General features: G+C 44.2%; 1 protein-coding gene across 4 annotated transcripts in view; it reads right to left on the reverse strand.

Moving 5' to 3' along the window:
- DOP1A (DOP1 leucine zipper like protein A) overlaps positions 1-16,855 on the reverse strand; it is a 129,945-nt gene that overhangs the window by 60,219 nt on the left and 52,871 nt on the right. For all 4 annotated transcript variants that reach the window (XM_069726441.1, XM_069726442.1, XM_069726440.1 and 1 more), the window contains exons 3-7: positions 16,107-16,288; positions 15,827-15,997; positions 14,121-14,310; positions 10,970-11,068; positions 3,462-3,561 (exon numbers count right to left, since the gene is read on the reverse strand). In XM_069726441.1, the coding sequence (XP_069582542.1) occupies positions 3,462-3,561; positions 10,970-11,068; positions 14,121-14,310; positions 15,827-15,997; positions 16,107-16,288 (742 nt within the window). The remainder of the gene's footprint in view (positions 1-3,461; positions 3,562-10,969; positions 11,069-14,120; positions 14,311-15,826; positions 15,998-16,106; positions 16,289-16,855) is intronic.

Below are 16,855 nucleotides of genomic sequence, written 5' to 3' on the forward strand. Positions count from 1 at the left end.
AATAATCACTACAAAACTGTATCGCCAATGAGAGGGGTGACATCTCAATAACGTCACGGCAATCAGTTTACCACTAACATCTGTGGTGCATCTTCTCTTAGAACTGAACTCGGCTGTTCCTCGGCTATTACTCCTACAAATACATGACTAACTAGACAATGGGCCGATTGCATTCTACTCATCAAAACGGGGTCTGGGATGTCCTAACAAAGCAGTGACTGGACAATATAAAAAAAGTGTGTAAATGATTTATACTTTTCTAGGAGGAAGAAAAGAGGAACAGAAGAAGAGAAGACACCTCGGGATTATTAAAAAGGTTGTTTCTTTTCAGATAATGTTCGACTCTGAACGCAGTATGTTAAAAAAACAAACAAACAAACAAATAAACAAACCGCACTCTACTCTCCATTCCTGGGTTCAGGGCATTGGTTGCTGTACGGACGTAATGTTAACAGTGTGACAGCCAATCAGTGAGCCCGGCTCTTAAGTGGGTGTTCGATCTACACTGACAGAGCCACGGAGCTCACCGGTTGGCTGCTGCTGACGCGACGTCAGTGCCAGTGTCAATGCCAGACACCAGGAGTAGTGGTGGAGACCCACAAGTGGACGTGGAGAAGGCAAGTACAGCACAATTTGATATTTATCAAACTGCAGCCGGGGCCAAACATTATCTGAAAGGGAACAATTCCTTTAAATCAAGTGAAATATAAATATTTGCTAAAAAGATGTCAGCGGTGGAGACCGGTCTTTTTAAGGGTACCGGCACACTAAAACGACGCTGCAGCGATACGACAACGATGTCGATCGCTGCAGCGTCGCTGTTTGGTCGCTGGAGAGCTGTCACACAGACAGCTCTCCAGCGACCAACGATCCCGGTCCCCTGGTAACCAGGGTAAACATCGGGTTACTAAGCGCAGGGCCGCGCTTAGTAACCCGATGTTTACCCTGGTTACCAGCGTAAACGTAAAAAAAACTAACACTACATACTTACCTTCCATGTCTGTCCCCCGGCGCTGTGCTTTCGCCGATTCAGCGATATCAGCGGGAGATCCAGCGACGAAAGAAAGTTTCAAACGATCTGCTACGACGTACGATTCTCAGCGGGGTCCCTGATCGCAGTAGCGTGTCAGACACAGCGAGATCGTAAGGATATCGCTGGAATGTCACGGATTGTGCCGTCCTGGCGATCAAAGTGCCACTGTGTAACGGTACCCTAAGAGCTCTAACAATATGCTGATCTCCAATGTTACGTGTTTAGTGAATCCTACAACGAGAACTTAAAACGTTTCCAAATCCCAAAATCTTTTATTTTTTTTTTTACAGGATGCATCATTTCTGTTCTATTCTTTTGCTTCCAGCCTCTTATCAGCTCCAGGCCTAGTAACATAACATGGACATTCAGCTGAGACGGACTGGGCAGTAGACATTCCGTAATTGACTGCCAACAATCATCCCCCCCAATTTCCTCAGACTCCGGAACGGTCCGCTCAGCCGAGTGCTCATGTTCTCTCTAAGAGAGCCACTGACAGACCTCAACATGCTGGATCCTTCCCTCCCCTGATGGCATATGTTGGGGGATAGTCCAAAGAACCTCATACACATTAAACTGTCAGCAGATCCCGCCGATATCGTTCAACTTTAGTCTGACGTGTGTGGGGGCCTTTGGAGTCGATGGCTATAGCCACTCTGAGCTCAACACTTGTACTCCAGACAATTGCCACCTACCCTCTTTCATTAGCCTAACTGCTTTCCTTGTAATATGTCCTGGGTACGGTTCCGCCTTGACCATGCCTCTTAATAGCTTAAGGTACCGTCACACTCAGCAACTTTGCAAAGAGAACGACAACAATCCGTGACGTTGCAGCGTCCTGGATAGCGATCTCGTTGTGTTTGACACGCAGCAGCGATCTGGATCCCGCAGTGCCATCGCTGGTCGGAGCTAGAAGTCCAGAACTTTATTTCGTCGTCAGGTCGGCGTGTATCGTCATGTTTGACATCAAAAGCAACGACGCCAGCAATGTTTACATGGATCCAACAACTAGCGAGAATGAGAAGTAAGTCGCCGTTACGTCACTGGATCGCTCCTGCATCGTTCTGGAGTTGCTGTGTTTGACGTCTCTACAGCGACCTAAACAGCGACGCTCCAGCTATCTAGTTTAGGTCGGCTCGTTGTCTATATCGCTGCAGCGTCGCTGAGTGTAACGGTACCTTTAGTACAAGTCAGCGTCTAAAGGTACCTTCACACTAAACAACTTCACAACGATATCGCTAGCGATCCGTGACGTTGCAGCGTCCTGGCTAGTGATATCGTTGTGTTTGACACGCAGCAGCGATCTGGATCCTGCTGTGATGTCGTTGGTCGCTGCAGAAAGTCCAGAACTTTATTTCGTCGCTGGACTCCCTGCAGACATCGCTGAATCGGCGTGTGTGACGCCGATTCAGCGATGTCTTCACTGGTAACCAGGGTAAACATCAGGTTACTAAGCGCAGGGCCGCGCTTAGTAACCCGATGTTTACCCTGGTTACCAGCGTAAAAGTAAAAAAACAAACACTACATACTTACCTTCAGCTGTCTGTCCCGCTCTGCTTTCCGGCCGCTGTGCTCACAGTCAGTGCAGGAAAGCACAGCGCCGGAGGACAGACAGCTGAAGGTAAGTATGTAGTGTTTGTTTTTTTTACTTTTACGATGGTAACCAGGGTAAACATCGGGTTACTAAGCGCGGCCTTGAGCTTAGTAACCCGATGTTTACCCTTGTTACCGGCATCGATGGTCGCTGGAGAGCTGTCTGTGTGACAGCTCTCCAGCGACGCTGCAGCGATCGACATCGTTGTCGGTATCGCTGCAGCGTCGCTTAGTGTGAAGGTACCTTTACTACTGAATTGAGAAGCTTAATTGAGTTAATGAGATAATCCTTTAAGCAGAGATCGGAGATAAGTGACTACTAAATCTATGTTAATTTTGTCTAACATAGGTCACAAAATCAGATGCCAAACCAGGGTACCGTCACACAGTGGCATTTTGGTCGCTACGACAGCACGATCCGTGACGTTCCAGCTATATACTTACGATTTCGCTGCGTCTGACACGCTACTGCGATCAGGGACCCCTCTTAGAATCGTACGTCGTAGCAGATCGTTTGAAACTTTCTTTCGTCGTCAAGTGTCCCGCTGTGGCATGATCGCATCGTGTAACAAAGGTGTGCACGATATTGTATATGATGTGCGCATAGTAACCAACGGCTTCTACATCGCAAACACATCATGAAATTATCGCTCCAGCGTCGTGCATTGCGAAGTGTGACAGCAGTCTACGACGCTGGAGCGATAATGGAGCGATGCTGGAGCGTCACGGATCGTGCCGTCGTAGCGACCAAGGTGCCACTGTGTGACGGTACCTTAAGGTGATAAAACAAGGGTTACTGCGGTTTGTGTTCATGGTAATAGGAAGTTGATGGGCTCACCTAGCAGCCAGGCATAGAGCCTTCGATTCAGCGACATATCTCTCCGTAACACCACATGCAGGGCAGCTGACAGAATCCGAATCATATCAGGACGGGTTGCCTGGGCAAAAACATGGGACAAGATAAACCGTCACAAGTAGGATCCCTGACATCTCTAATGCTAAAATTGGGAGAAAAAGACTTACAGGACCCCGATACAGCACCCATGTTACCCTCATACGATGTGCGGCATCCTTGGCACCTCTTCCCATAGGCCTTGCAACATCTTTTCATTGCATAACATCAAGAAAGCCTACTGATCAGAAGGGATGCCGCAGGACGGAGGTCTAGTGGGAGTGGACTACCAGCATGACTACCGCACCAGGGTCCTGCAAATCTTGTAAATATAGATACAATAAATTGCAGGAATTCTAAGGCTCTGTTCACACTCATGTTTTTGGATCCATGGTAATTTTTCATAGTAAGAATACCATAGTCTGCATCTCTAGAAGCACAACAGATTGATGATATAAAAAGACTGTATGGTCCATCTTATTTGTTTTTCGTTCTTTACCTTTTGATAGAATAATCGCAGCCATGTGTAAATTCACTTACTGATGATCTTCTAGACAGATTTGCTGGAACCATCTATTACTCTTTTGGTAAAATGGAATTTTCCTGATAATGTTTCACAAAATACTTTTTCTTGTCAAAAACCTGCCATCGAAAAAATACTAAAATAAAAAGATGCCAGCTCAGATGGAATATGAAAGCTGCAGGCGATCAAAAGCTGCTGGTTGTCTGCAGCAGTCACATGACGCCCCCCACCTCTGGAAGGTGATTTTCTGAAACAGCAGCAAAAGTAGAGCAGGGTCGGAGGAGACAAAGTTTATTTTTTTTTTTTTATTCTCACCCCACTCTCCATTCCACTAACAATAACTTTTAAAGGTAGGGGAGAACCCCTATAAGATGCTGATAATTACATGGGGGCAACACTTGAAGGGTGACTGTGCACGTTTATTTCAGTGGGGAGTAGGAAGTGAACCTGAATAAACTAAGTTTTTGCAATAGTTTTTTTTCTCACTAAAGCATAAGTACCGGGCATGTTATGTGGCCACTGTGTGCCAATCTTCACCTCTCCATGGCATGTTTTATTTTGAACGAGTCATGTCATGCATGCTAATTCTCTGCTACCACAAAAATACAATAGATGCAATTGGATTAATGTCTTTCAAACTGTGAGGTGCCCCCAAACTGTTTATGAGACAACTGGGGTCCACATTTTACAGAAGAAATCAGAATGGCTGCTGTGGTCATATGTTCACCGTGATGGAGCAAGAAGCACAAAGGGGGACAGGAGGGGAACCATTAAGGTGATCCATATGGTTAGAATTCTGCATATTGGTATTTTATACTGCTGGGTTTCAAAATGTTAAAAAGTTTGACAAGGATTGCAAACAAACATGACTTTCCTTAACCCTGCATCACATCGAGACACAGGTTGTATGTGACGCTGTGACTCTGACACATTAACTTCAATAGTGCTCCACTGCAATATCAGAAATAGCCTATGGACAGGTGTGGTGCTACAAGGTAGCAGCCACGTTTTAGAATTATGGATTAACTATTTAAAGGAGTTGTCTATGTGACTCTATGTGACTGCAGACTTGTGAATCCTCACACTGCAAGCACTGTGCACTGAAAGGATTCTCTGGTGCCGTGACCACAAGAATTCGATTTGCAGACATGTGGTCACATGCTGAGCGCCAATGCAAGTATATTTCGTAAGGCAGGACACGTTTAGTGAAAATGCAGCCAGAAGTATGTGAATGGTGTACTTGTGGGCAAAGGACTCCACCGCTCTCGGTGCCAGCACCAGAGTGAGGGCACTGTGAGGATTCAAGTCTGCAGTCATATAAAGTGACTGCAGACTTGTACCTAGAGGCTGGACAACCCTTCAAGTGGCCAGTCATCCCTCTTAACCCCTTTACCCCCAAGGGTGGTTTGCACGTTAATGACCAGGCCAATTTTTACAATTCTGACCACTGTCCCTTTATGAGGTTATAACTCCGAAACGCTTCAACGGATCCTGGTGATTCTGACATTGTTTTCTCGTGACATATTGTACTTCATGATAGTGGTAAAATTTCTTTGATAGTACCTGCGTTTATTTGTGAAAAAAACGGAAATTTGGCGAAAATTTTGAAAATTTCGCAATTTTCAAACTTTGAATTTTTATGCAATTAAATCACAGAGATATGTCACACAAAATACTTAATAAGTAACATTTCCCACATGTCTCCTTTACATCAGCATAATTTTGGAACCAATTTTTTTTTTTGTTAGGGAGTTATAAGGGTTAAAAGTTGACCAGCAATTTCTCATTTTTACAACACCATTTTTTTTTAGGGACCACGTCTCATTTGAAGTCATTTTGAGGGGTCTATATGATAGAAAATGCCCAAGTGTGACACCATTCTAAAAACTGCACCCCTCAAGGTGCTCAAAACCACATTCAAGAAGTTTATTAACCCTTCAGGTGTTTAATAGGAATTTTTGGAATGTTTAAATAAAAATGAACATTTAACTTTTTTACACAAAAAAATTACTTCAGCTCCAATTTGTTTTATTTTACCAAGGGTAACAGGAGAAATTGGACCCAAAAAGTTGTTGTCCAATTTGTCCTGAGTACGCTGATACCCCATATGTGGCAGTAAACCACTGTTTGGGCGCATGGGAGAGCTCGGAAGGGAAGGAGCGCTATTTGACTTTTCAATGCAAAATTGACAGGAATTGAGATGGGACGCCATGTTGCGTTTGGAGAGCCACTGATGTGCCTAAACATTGAAACCCCCCACAAGTGACACCATTTTGGAAAGTAGACCCCCTAAGGAACTTATCTGGATGTGTGGTGAGCACTTTGACCCACCAAGTGCTTCACAGAAGTTTATAATGCAGAACCGTAAAAATAAAAAATCATATTTTTTCACAAAAATTATATTTTTGCCCCCAATTTTTTATTTTTCCAAGGGTAAGAGAAGAAATTGGACCTCAAAAGTTGTTGTCCAATTTGTCCTGAGTACGCTGATACCTCATATGTGGCAGTAAACCACTGTTTGGGCGCATGGGAGAGCTCGGAAGGGAAGGAGCGCAGTTTGACTTTTCAATGCAAAATTGACAGAAATTGAGATGGGACGCCATGTTGCGTTTGGAGAGCCACTGATGTGCCTAAACATTGAAACCCCCCACAAGTGACACCATTTTGGAAAGTAGACCCCCTAAGGAACTTATCTAGAGGTGTGGTGAGCACTTTGACCCACCAAGTGCTTCACAGAAGTTTATAATGCAGAACCGTAAAAATAAAAAATCATATTTTTTCACAAAAATTATATTTTTGCCCCCAATTTTTTATTTTTCCAAGGGTAAGAGAAGAAATTGGACCTCAAAAGTTGTTGTCCAATTTGTCCTGAGTACGCTGATACCTCATATGTGGCAGTAAACCACTGTTTGGGCGCATGGGAGAGCTCGGAAGGGAAGGAGCGCAGTTTGACTTTTCAATGCAAAATTGACAGGAATTGAGATGGGACGCCATGTTGCGTTTGGAGAGCCACTGATGTGCCTAAACATTGAAACCCCCCACAAGTGACACCATTTTGGAAAGTAGACCCCCTAAGGAACTTATCTGGATGTGTGGTGAGCACTTTGACCCACCAAGGGCTTCACAGAAGTTTATAATGCAGAGCCATAAAAATAAAACAAAATTTTTTTCCCACAAAAATTATTTTTTAGCCCCCAGTTTTGTATTTTCCCTAGGGTAACAGGAGAAATTGGACCCCAAAAGTTGTTGTCCAATTTGTCCTGAGTACGCTGATACCCCATATGTGGGGGGGAACCACCGTTTGGGCGCATGGGAGGGTTCGGAAGGGAAGGAGCGCCATTTGGAATGCAGACTTAGATGGAATGGTCTGCAGGCGTCACATTGCGTTTGCAGAGCCCCTAATGTACCTAAACAGTAGAAACCCCCCACAAGTGACACCATTTTGGAAAGTAGACCCCCTACGGAACTCATCTTGATGTGTTGTGAGAGCTTTGAACCCCCAAGTATTTCACTACAGTTTATAACGCAGAGCCATGCAAATAAAAAATATTTTTTTTTCCACAAAAATTATATTTTAGCCCCCAGTTTTGTATTTTTCCAAGGTTAGCAGGAGAAATTGGACCCTAAATGTTGTTGTCCAATTTGTCCTGAGTACGCTGATACCCGATATGTGGGGGGGAACCACCGTTTGGGCGCATGGGAGGGCTCGGAAGGGAAGGAGCATCATTTGGAATGCAGACTTAGATGGATTGGTCTGCAGGCGTCACATTGCGTTTGCAGAGCCCCTAATGTACCTAAACAGTAGAAACCCCCCACAAGTGACCCCATATTGGAAACTAGACCCCTCAATGAACTTATCTAGATGTGTTGTGAGAACTTTGAACCCCCAAGTGTTTCACTACAGTTTATAACGCAGAGCCGTGAAAATAAAAAATCTTTTTGTTTTCCCACAAAAATTATATTTTAGCCCCCAGTTTTGTATTTTCCCAAGGGTAACAGGAGAAATTGGTCCACAAAAGTTGTTGTCCAATTTGTCCTGAGTACGCTGATACCCCATATGTTGGGGTAAACCCCTGTTTGGGCACACAGGAGAGCTCGGAAGGGAAGGAGCACTGTTTTACTTTTTCAACGCAGAATTGGCTGGAATTGAGATCGGACGCCATGTCGTGTTTGGAGAGCCCCTGATGTGCCGAAACAGTGGAAACCCCCCAATTATAACTGAAACCCTAATCTAAACACACCCCTAACCCTAATTCCAACGGTAACCCTAACCACACCTCTAACCCTGACACACCCCTAACCCTAATCCCAACCCTATTCCCAACTGTAAATGTAATCTAAACCCTAACCCTAACTTTAGCCCCAACCCTAACTGTAGCCCCAACCCTAACCCTAACCCTAGCCCTAACCCTAGCCCTAACCCTAGCCCTAACCCTAGCCCTAACCCTAACCCTAACCCTAGCCCTAACCCTAGCCCTAACCCTAACCCTAGCCCTAGCCCTAACCCTAGCCCTAACCCTAGCCCTAACCCTAGCCCTAACCCTAACCCTAGCCCTAACCCTAGCCCTAACCCTAGCCCTAGCCCTAACCCTAGCCCTAACCCTAGCCCTAACCCTAGCCCTAGCCCTAACCCTAGCCCTAACCCTAGCCCTAATGGGAAAATGGAAATAAATACATTTTTTTTTATTTTTCCCTAACTAAGGGGGTGATGAAGGGGGGTTTGATTTACTTTTATAGCGAGTTTTTTAGCGGATTTTTATGATTGGCAGCCGTCACACACTGAAAGACCCTTTTTATTGCAAAAAATATTTTTTGCAATACCACATTTTGAGAGCTATAATTTTTCCATATTTTGGTCCACAGAGTCATGTGAGGTCTTGTTTTTTGCGGGACGAGTTGACGTTTTTATTGAAAACATTTTTGGGCACGTGACTTTTTTTTATCGCTTTTTATTCCGATTTTTGTGAGGAAGAATGACCAAAAGCCAGCTATTCATGAATTTCTATTGAGGGAGGCGTTTATACCGTTCCGCGTTTGGTAAAATTGATAAATCAGTTTTATTCTTCGGGTCAGTACGATTACAGCGATACCTCATTTATATCATTTTTTTATGGTTTGGTGCTTTTATACGATAAAAACTATTTTACAGAAAAAATAATTATTTTTGCATCGCTTTATTCTCAGGACTATAACTTTTTTATTTTTTTGCTGATGATGCTGTATAGCGGCTCTTTTTTTGCGGGACAATATGACGCTTTCAGCGGTACCATGGTTATTTATATCTGTCCTTTTGATCGCGTGTTATTCCACTTTTTGTTCGGCGGTATGATAATAAAGCGTTGTTTTTTGCCTCGTTTTTTTTTTTTTTTTCTTACGGTGTTTACTGAAGGGGTTAACTAGTGGGACAGTTTTATAGGTCGGGTCGTTACGGACGCGGCGATACTAAATATGTGTACTTTTATTGGTTTTTTTTTTTTATTTAGCTGAAGAAATGTATTTATGGGAATAATATTTTTTTTTTTTCTTCATTATTTTGGAATATTTTTTTTTATTTTTTTTTACACATTTGGAAAATTTTTTTTTTACTTTTTTACTTTGTCCCAGGGGGGACATCACAGATCAGTGATCTGACAGTTTGCACAGCACTCTGTCAGATCACTGATCTGACATGCAGCGCTGCAGCCTTCACAGTGCCTGCTCTAAGCAGGCTCTGTGAAGCCACCTCCCTCCCTGCAGGACCCGGATCCGCGGCCATCTTGGATCCGGGGCTCGAGCAGGGAGGGAGGTGAGGAGACCCTCGCAGCAACGCGATCACATCGCGTTGCTGCGGGGGGCTCAGGGAAGCCCGCAGGGAGCCCCCTCCCTGCGCGGTGCTTCCCTGCACCGCCGGCACATCGCGATCATCTTTGATCGCGGTGTGCCAGGGGTTAATGTGCCGGGGGCGGTCCGTGACCGCTCCTGGCACATAGTGCCGGATGTCAGCTGCGATAAGCAGCTGACACCCGGCCGCGATCGGCCGCGCTCCCCCCGTGAGCGCGGCCGATCGGCTATGACGTACTATCCCGTCCAGGGTCAGATAAGCCCAGGGCACCTCGACGGGATAGTACGTCTAAGGTCACAGAGGGGTTAAGGTTTAGAATAGAAAAGATGACTGTGGTAATAGTGATGTGCGCAAGTGCTCATTACGAGTTTGTCTAGGGAGCTCGGGTATGTACAGAGTATCTCGGGTGCTCGAGGGACATATTAGAGTCCTTCAGGCCGCATGATTCGCAGCTGTTAGGCAGTCACAAAACATGCAGTGATTGACCGTGTTTGTCAGGCAATCCCCACGTTTCGTGGCTGTCTAACAGCTGCAGAACATGCGGCCTGGAGGACTCGAATATGTCCCTCAAGCACCAGCAATACTCTGAATATCCGAGCACTCTCGCTCATCACTACTAATAGTATATTAGAATACAGTAAGATAACTTTTACATTGTGCTTTGTTTGCCCACAACAGGAAGTACTGTAAAGAATCTCTCACAGAAATTGGCTTAAAGGCTTTAATCTCCACCAGGGAGCCATAGTCTACCCTTTACATGAGGAAACTGCTCCTCAGCGACATATGGAGTAAGAAGATTAATAAGCTCTTGGGGACAGTAAGGAGAAGCACTAACAGGGAGCCTGTACGATGAGCAGGGTAGTGCTAGCTAGAACATTTCTTCATTGTACGAGTCAATGAGAAGGAAATCCAGCCAACATGGCAACAGACGCTTCTTCTTGGTGACAGGAGGTCTCCTGCAGTCCTCTAGCATTGCAGCTACTAGTTGGTAGCAATACAGTATAGTAACGTGTTCTCCAACTTAGAAGAGTAATTGATGGGAAAAGTTTTACGCTGCTAGATTTACCACATGGAGGAATGAGGTGTGTACTCGAATATTGGCTTCAATACCTGACTCATGTGGAAGGGGAAGCAGAACAGGATAAGGTCCAATGTGCTCCTCTGGACCAACACGCTGGCATCTTGCACAGAGGTGCTCACCGCCTCCACCTGGAAAACATGTCACATCAGGAAGGTTACACCAGATATAGACCGCAGCGAGCGCACCTTTCATGGGGTAAGGCCCCTTTCACACATCAGGTTTTTGCCATCAGGCACAATCCGGCGAGTTTTGAAAAATAACCGATCCGGCAAAAGTTGTTGGCAGATCCGTTTTTTTTCTCATAGTCTTGTATTAGCGCCGGATTGCGCCTGATGGCCTCACGTTTCATCCCTCTTTTGCCGAATCCGTCCAAAATTAGTTTTCCGGCGGCCGGAAAAAACATTCTGGAAAATATCTCTCTCTCTCTCACAGGAAGTCCAAACTCTATCCCCAGGTTATAAAAAAAAAAAGGTCGGATCCAGCAGAAAAACGGATCAGTCGCATCAGTTTTAAACAATTTGCAACGGATCCGTGTTTTTATTTTAAAATTAGCCAGATTGTGCCTGATGGCAAAAAACTGATGTGTGAAACAGGCTTAGAGGCAATTACCAGGTCCTTGGCACATGACAAGCCTCTCTCCTGATTCATACAGATTAAATCTGGCCGTACACAGGAGATAGCTGTCTGCCGAACCAACGGATATCTCTCCGAATCCCCCAGACAAGACTGCCCGATACATCTCTCCAATGACATCTGTCGGTGAGGACTCTATGCAAGTCAGATGGCCAGTTGGGCCTGTCGACTCCCAGTTAGTGTGTGGGAGGACCTTACACCTACATATGGGTGACTATACGCTCCGTCTACTCAGTAATCTCTCCCAAATCCACCATACACATCATGTTTTCATGTGCTCTCAGACTGCTCCGCCTGAACCTTATGGCTCATCAGGCAAGTTACATTGATGACCCTTAATGAGCACCAACACTCTTTCTACTGACCTGAGCTATAAGAGAATAATATCCCCTGACGGGTGAAAGTGCAGCAGCTGTCGGCTGTACACTATAAACAACCACTCTGCTATATCAGTCACAATCAGGGTTGGCACCAACCATGGCCATTTAACCCGCATGAGTCGTTTTGACGCTGTGCCGACCTGCGTCAAACTCAACATGTTGCATTTTGTTGCGGTCGGCGCAGAGTCAAAACGACGCATGCGGAAGCATCTGCATACATCCGCATGGCCTGCATACCCAATGCTAAAGATGGGGTACGCAGGACGCATGCAGACATGGGCGGAGCTGAAGAAAGAGGTGCGGCAGTGAATGGGGCTTAACGGAGGAACTACGCAGCCCTCCGCAAAGCCCTCGTCAGCAAATATGAAACTAGCCTTAGATGCAGCTGTCAATGCTGACTATTGGATCTAGATGGTTGACAAGAACGTAGGGTCTCCCGCTCAATCATCATCGACACCCGAGACCATGGTTGTGTGGTCCTGGTTTCCATGGCAATTCACAGCCAAATAATGGCCCAGTCTGACAGCTATAGGGGCCTGCTCAGAAACTGGCAACATTTGGGTGGTAAAAATAACATTTTTCCTTCCTGTCATGCCTCTTTACATTAAGTCCGGAAAAGCACCTGAAGGGTTATTAACATGCCGTACAACAGTTTGGAATATGTTGGGGGTGCGGTTTTTAATATGGTATCACTTTTGGGGATTTTCCATTATATAGGTCACCCCAAAGTTTCTTCAAAATTGAATAGGTCCTTAAGTTTTGTAAGTTTCCTTGCAAAAAAAAAAAGAAAAATTACTGCTACAGTTTTTAAGCCTTCTAACATCTTATCACAGTAAAAGCACATTTTACAGGTGGTGCTGATGTAAAGCACCATTTGTCAAATGAAATGTGCGGTGCGGAACTCTGGAATAATAGTCATTCAACGTCTAAAAATTGCCAATTCATCCAATTTTTACTATTTTACAAATAAACTCAAAACATATCAACCTACATTTACCATTATCATAAAGTGCAATGTGTCACGAAAAAACAAAACAGAATTGCTGGGATAAGTTGAAACATTCCAGAGCTGTTGCCACATAATGTGACAAGTCAGATTTGAAAAATTTGGCCTGGTCACTAAGGGGTTAATATAATGTGCATGGGGGGCCTTAAAAGGGAATTTGTCAGCAACTTTTTGCCACGTAATCTGAGAGCAGCACAATGTAGAGACAAAAACCCGGATTCAAGCAATGTGTCTCTTCCTGAACTGCTTGTTATAGTTTTGATAAAAATCACTTTTTTCAGCAGGAGATTATAAGTAGAAGGCTAGTAAACCAGCTGACATGTAGTTCTCCATATTCGTGAGCTCCGAATAATCCCTCTCCCCTTATTGAGAGGCAGCTTTCTGCCTATGCACGGTCTAAATAGAAAGCTGCCAATCAGTGGTGTGGGCGGGGTTATACAGAGCTCAGCATTTAGGAAACGGCTATGTCTGCAGCAGACTACACAGTGATTTTGTCAAAACTGCATCAAACTGCCCAGTAAGTGATACGTCGCTGGAATCCGTGTCTCTGCCCGTACATCAGGATGTTCTCATATACGATATCAAAACCTCCTGATGACACATTCCCTTTAAGACAAACCAAAATATAAAAATATATACCGCTCTTGTCAATACATTTCAGGAAAGGATTGCTGGAGGGACGCCAAACAGAACTAAACAGTTCAGCTCTCCAAACCAGAAGGTTCTCCTGCTGAGCTCTCCCAGGTGTGATCCAGGAGCACTGCTCAGTGATGGAGAACACGAGGGTCATGTGACAGTGATGAGCATGGATGGCACAGGACAAAAAGCTCATTAATATACATGGAGAAGAGAAAGCTTGCCATCCGCAGCGTCACACACCACCAGCACTGCGATCAATGACCCACACCTAGTCATTGCAAAGATAATTGAAGAAAAACAGAATCCTGACACTGATGAATTACACACGAATGGTAATGATGCCGAAAATGAAATGGTTTTCTGTGTGCAACATATAGAGAGGAACATGCATATAAGGTAGTGGAGAAAATACATCTGAAATAATTAAAGAGGAACGCACATGATGAAGAATAAAGCTTCAGCAAGCCTGACTATACAGTGGCACACAAGGTAACGCTGTGCCAGCATAGCGCCAGCCCTTACCATTAATTCAATGTCACTTCCAATTATGTAAAGCTGGTCTTCCATGGAAAGTTTCCTGTTCAGGTGGGAAAGGACATAGGTGATGCCAGGCAGGCGGACTGCAGGGCTGGTGAGAAGACTGCCCCACAGGGCACTATAGAACGCAGACTGCTCCACTGCTGATGCCACCTTCTCCAGAAGGGTGTTTGTTCTAGAAGATAGACATCATATCAGAAGAATACAGACATCCGTAATAAATTATTCTATCATGAAACAAAACAATGTTAAAGATACAGTAATACTTTTTACCATGCATATATAAGGAGAATATGACAGCTAATTCCCGATCAGCTTAATCAGTCTGGCTCGGTCATTACATGAAGGTATGATTTACTCTGAAAAGATGCAGTGTTTCAAAGAAATAAAAATAAACATTTAAAAGCCGGCTGTGGACCATGCAGCTTCAGTGACTACCTCCACTACTTATAGATTTCTCTTAATACACACTGTAAAAGAGCCAGGTGGGACAGGGTTAAGACCTTTCTCTTTTGATTGTATGCACCTGCCTAGACTGACGGCAGTTGGGCGCTTCTAAGAGGAGGCTTCAGTCCCGCCTCCATGGACAAAGAGAGGTATTTCAGCGAAATTATAAATACATTTATTGTGGGAATAACAGAAACAAAAACTAAAAGAGCCACCTTGTTAGACTGCAGCATTACTGCTGCACAAGGTGGCTCTTTTAGTTTATAACGGCTGGAGGGGGGTGACAGTGGCCCTTTAAGAGTTTGATAATCCTCTTCTTTGCTTCAGTTGACATCTCTCGTGTTGGAGCCATGATTCATGTCAGTCCACTTGGTGCAACAGCTCAACCAAGGTGTGATCATTTCTTTATAGATGCAGAATAATGAGCAGATCTAATTTGATGCAAGTGTTAGTTTTGGGAATGAAAATTTACAGGGCGATTCCATAATTTTTTCCTCAGAATTGAGTGATTCCATAATTTTTCCCCTATCCTTGGATACAAAAAGTAACCATTATTGACTACCACATTTTTTGTTCTTGATTTCTCTTAGTGTTTCTTAAAGCCAGAAAGTTGCCATTTGAAATGACATTAGTTTTGTGCCATGTGTGTGATCTGCTTTTTTTTCTACAAAATTAAACAACTGAATGAACATCTTCCAAGGCCAGTGATTCCATAATTTTTGCCAGGGGTTGTATATGTGCCTTGCTAAATAAACTGTTTAGTTGCGGTTATACCTTTGTTAGAAGAAAAGGCTGTTTTCGGTTTTGAATCCCTTGGAGTCTTATGAAAACAATAAAACTGCACTTGCTTGGACCAAACCACATCCCCTGTGTGAACGCTACCTAACGCCTGAGAGTGGATCCCTACAAGACACACACAAGGAGAGCAGTCACTAAAGGGGAAACAATACTGAGGACAAGCCTCTTGGACCAGTCACCCGAGCCTAATAGTTCTTGACCAGCTTTTAAACGTATGGCACTGAAAAGCCTGCAGCAATCTGTAGTAGTTAGGGATCACATAAGTTACATTGTGCACTCCTATAAGAATGGGGCACAGAATTTGGAAGCTTGGAATTGGTAAAACTCTTGTTTTCTGCCACCTCAGAGGGTCCCACAGCTGAATGATAGCTGTGCAGTAATCTTGCTGAAGCACAATATGGCCTCTATAATAACAAGCATACAGAGAGTCTGATGGCGCTGCTTACCTGTCGTAATATTCGGAGCCCTCCTCCAGGCCAGGAAGAATACCAGTGAGCAGTCCTTGCAGGCCGGGCTTTAATGTCTTGCCCAGAGGTAGGTAATATATCTCATATAGGCTAAGTAATGCTGGTTTCACAGACATGGCAGCATTTGTAAGGAGAGGGAAAAGGCCGGCACTAAAGAAAGGCAGACAACACAATAGAAAATAATCTAAATATGCCACAATATTTCACATTCTACAACGCCATGTCGTTTAAAGCCTCACAATAAGTAGCAACCAATTACCTGTACAGAAAAAGGTCTTTTGCCAGGCGCTTTGGTCCAATGATTTTGAAAATGATTTCGTAGGTTTCTAGCGCCTTCCTGTGGACACCCCCTGGCAATGCTGGGTGGAGACATTGTGCCAGTCTTTTTCCTATCGTTAACTTTTTAGGGACAACTTGATACTTGGCGTTATTTTGTAATACCTGTCAATAGAAAACGACCGTCGTGTTACAAGAAAGACATTACATAGTAACATAGTTAGCAAGTCCGAAAAAAGACATTTGTCCATCTAGTTCAGCCTATATTCTGTCAGAATAAATCCCCAGATCTACATCCTTCTAAAGAACCTAATAACTGTAAGATACAATATTCTTATGCTCCAGGAAGACATCCCGGCCTCTCTTGAACCCCTCGACTGAGTTCGCCATCACCACCTCCTCAGGCAAGCAATTCCAGATTCTCACTGCCCTAACAGTAAAGAATCCTCTTCTATGTTGGTGGAAAAACCTTCTCTCCTCCAGACGCAGAGCATGCCTCATTGTGACCGTCACCTTCCTTGGTATAAACAGATCCTCAGCGAGATATTTGTATTGTCCACTTATACATGGTTATTAGATCGCCCCTCAGTCATCTTTTTTCTAGACTAAATAATCCTAATTTTGCAAATCTTTATGGGTATTGTAGTTCCCCAATCCCCTTTATTAATTTTTTTTGCCCTCCTTTCTACTCACTCTAGTTCTATATCCTTCCTGAGCACTGGTGTCCAAAAC

This window comes from Ranitomeya imitator, chromosome 5, assembly GCF_032444005.1.
Source record: "Ranitomeya imitator isolate aRanImi1 chromosome 5, aRanImi1.pri, whole genome shotgun sequence".
Taxonomy (NCBI): Eukaryota; Metazoa; Chordata; class Amphibia; order Anura; family Dendrobatidae; genus Ranitomeya; species Ranitomeya imitator.